General features: G+C 41.2%; 1 protein-coding gene across 5 annotated transcripts in view; it reads left to right on the top strand.

Annotated features, from left to right (window-relative positions):
- The window catches only part of Ano2 (anoctamin 2), a 328,395-nt gene that overhangs the window by 152,976 nt on the left and 172,013 nt on the right, over positions 1–3,406 (top strand). For all 5 annotated transcript variants that reach the window (XM_031383474.1, XM_031383476.1, XM_031383473.1 and 2 more), the window contains one exon: positions 374–508. In XM_031383474.1, the coding sequence (XP_031239334.1) occupies positions 374–508 (135 nt within the window). The remainder of the gene's footprint in view (positions 1–373; positions 509–3,406) is intronic.

Below are 3,406 nucleotides of genomic sequence, written 5' to 3' on the forward strand. Positions count from 1 at the left end.
CTTTTCTGTGGGTTGAGCAGTATGGATCTAAAATAATAATGTGCTGTTTGTATTGGTGGGGATGCGGAAACTTGTGGTATATTTTTAGTTTGCTGTTAGGGCTGTGTTCTTTCTTGTAGCTCTCTACTTCCCACAAATGGCCGACTCTGGTGTGTACATGTGCATGCAGAGGAAAGCACATCATCTCAGCCAAGCAGAGTTGTTGAGTCTTTGTGCAGAGGCCCCTTCTCCTGTAGCCTTCCTCCCTTTGAACTCATGACAGAAAGAGTGAATATGTTTGCCAACCTATTTTGATTCATAGAACAAAAAGAAATACGGGGAGTATATGATGTTTAATAAGGGTTTCATCTTCTTTTCTCTCTTGGTTTTCCAGGAAGTATTTTGGAGAGAAAATTGGGCTGTATTTTGCTTGGCTGGGGTTGTATACATCATTCTTGATCCCATCTTCTGTCATTGGAGTGATTGTCTTTCTTTATGGATGTGCAACAATTGAGGAAGATATTCCCAGGTAAGTCTCTTACCATTTTAGAGAGAATGCTCCATTCCCATAGAGTCAGAGTTTGGAGTTTTGCCCTAGTATTGAGTACATTTCACACAGCGCTTTCCAAAGTCCTTCCTCTTTGTCCTCCATTCCTTCTTACACAAGTAAATTCCCTCCAGAGTTGGATCTGGGAGCTGCAGGTTCTAGAGGTTCTGAATGGTTGCAGAGCCATGCTGATTACTCTGGATCTGTTCCTTGGGGGCGTCACCTCTTGTGACAGGCAAATAATACCCAAGGAAAAGAGTGGTGCCAGATAAATGGTTTTGTCCTCTAACTTCACAACATTTATCTTTTGGCTTCCCATAAAATCCCGGTCAGAGTGCATGCAGAATCATTGGATGGAGGTCACATATCCATGTGGTCACCTTTTGAAATAACATAATGCTGTAGGATGTTCCTGCAAGGAAGGACCATTCTATGACTCAGAAGGTCAGGAACTGCAGGACACAGCAGACCATGTGGTAGGGCTTATGACAGAGCCAAGAGAACAAAGGCTAATTCTTATGGGAAAGAGATCTATGAAGAACAAAAGTACTTATAAATTGCTGGTGACATTACACATTAATTGTGTGACTACATTTGATCTCAGTATCACTTGGGATACCAAGGCAGGAGGATTGCTAAGATTTTGAGACCAGGCTTGGAGCTATATAATGAACTTGAAGTCAGCCTAGGGTACAGAGTAAGATCATAACAGAAACAACAAAGTTTAGAAAAACACACCACCAGCAACCACAAAAAAGTAAAACAGAAGACCGAAAACAACTGTATGAACCTACATGACCACACAGTTCACTGAGCCATCTCCCTAGTGCTGTGTGTTCAAGTTAAAAGTTCTCTTGGCTCAGTTTGTCTTAATTGGAGATGGGATCAGTTGTGGCAGTGCTAGTCAACATGCTGTATTGTCAGTAAGAAGATGGATTTAAGGACACCAAGAAGAGACTATAAATGTCCACTGTGGTTGGCTATGGTAGAGGGGGATGTGATGGCCATCCTAAAGAAAGGGCTGAGAACTGGACTTGGAGAGTAAATAGTGTTCCCTAGTGAGAGGAACTGGGGGACTGGTCTTGCCATGCTCACTGTAGAGAAGGACTTACAAAGCAACCTGGAGCTAACACACTGCCAGTGTGTAGAGCAAAGCTAAGTAAGTTAGTGTAAGAGACAAGAGTGTAGACTTCTGGCTAGAAATGGCCATGGCCTTCCTATACTGTGAAGCTGTGTCTACACAGAAACATGTATAACACACATGCACACGCATACTCATATGTGTAGGGATATGCATACATGTAAGGAGTCTTATTATCGTTGTGATATATCACACTGTCAGTGTGTTTTGTGTTCTGTCACCCATGAAGAGAAACCCATTGGTTGCTCTTGGATGAAGCAGAGTCAAATAGTGTATTGGCTATTTTCCTCATGGTATCGACAAAAAAAATCTGGAAAAGGCAACTTAAGAAAGGTTTGTTGTAACTTCCTTGTTTGGCCAGGCATAGTCCATCATGGTGGCAGGAACACAGGGTCATTGATCACGTTGTATCCACAGTCTGGAAGCAGAAAGCAACGGATGCTGGTGCTCAAGCTGTCTTCTTGTGTCCTTTCTATTCAGTCTAGAGCCTACATTCAGGGTGGGTCTCCCCCTTTAGTTAAATCTCTCTGAAAAATGTCCTTACAGACATGGCCACAGATATGTCTTCTGTGACATCAGTCAGGATAACAATACACATTAGAAAGAGCAATAGGACAGCATAGAATGAAATGAAGTATTAATGTTCTTTATAAGCAGGAAGGACTAATGTCTACAGTGCTGTATTTGTATGTAGTTACATATTTGCATTTTCTTTTTTTGTCATATTCCTTAAAATTTATAAAATATTATAACAATAAAAATAAGTATTGTAAAAGTTGATTGATATAAAACAACAATCAATTTAACAGTCTTATGTAGATACTCGTCTACAGCAATAGTGAAAATACATTTTTCTCAATATATATTTTAAATAACTCCAAACATATTAACTGTGTACTTAAAAATAATACATCACTACTAGTATTTTCTTTTTTTTCAATTTTTATAAACCTTTTATTTTATTTTATTTTTTATTTTAGATATTTTCTTTATTTACATGCGAATTTCTCCATTCCCAGTTTCCCCTCCAAAAAAACAAAGAAACAAACAAAAACAACAAAACCAAACCCCTGTTGCCTCCCCCTTCCCCATGCCTGCCACCCCGCCCTCTCCCACTTTCTGGCCCTGGCATTTCCCTACACTGGGGCTCAGAACCTTAAAAGGGCTGAGGTCCTCTCCTCCTATTGATGATCGACTTTGCAATCCTCTACCATACACATGCTGCCTGAACAATCAGACCCCTCCATGTGCAGTCCTTGGTTGGTGGTTGAGACCCTGGGAGCTCCGAGGGTACTAGTTAGTTCATATTGTTGTTCCTCCTAAGGGGCTGCAAACCCCTCAGCTCCATTGGCCCTTTCTCTAATTCCTTCACTGGGGACCCTGTACTCAGATCGATGAATGGCTGTGAGCGTCTACATCTGTGTTAGTCAGATACTGTCAGAGCCTCTCAGGAGATGGCTATATTTAGGCTGACTTGCCTTTCCTTCAGTCTCTGCTCCATAGTTAATCTCTGCAACTCCTTCCGTGGGTATTTGGTTCCCCCTTTTAAGAAGGAATGAAATGTCCACCTTTTGGTGTTCCTTCTTCTAGAGTTCCTTGTGGAATGTGGGTTGTTCTTCCTGTATTCCAGACTTCTGCGCTAATAACCATTAGAGAGTGCATACCGTGTTCGTTCTTTTGTGATTGGGTTAACTCACTCAGGATGATATTCTCCAGATCCATCCATTTCCCTAAGAATT

This window comes from Mastomys coucha, unplaced genomic scaffold (genome assembly GCF_008632895.1).
Source record: "Mastomys coucha isolate ucsf_1 unplaced genomic scaffold, UCSF_Mcou_1 pScaffold20, whole genome shotgun sequence".
In the NCBI taxonomy this organism is placed as follows: Eukaryota; Metazoa; Chordata; class Mammalia; order Rodentia; family Muridae; genus Mastomys; species Mastomys coucha.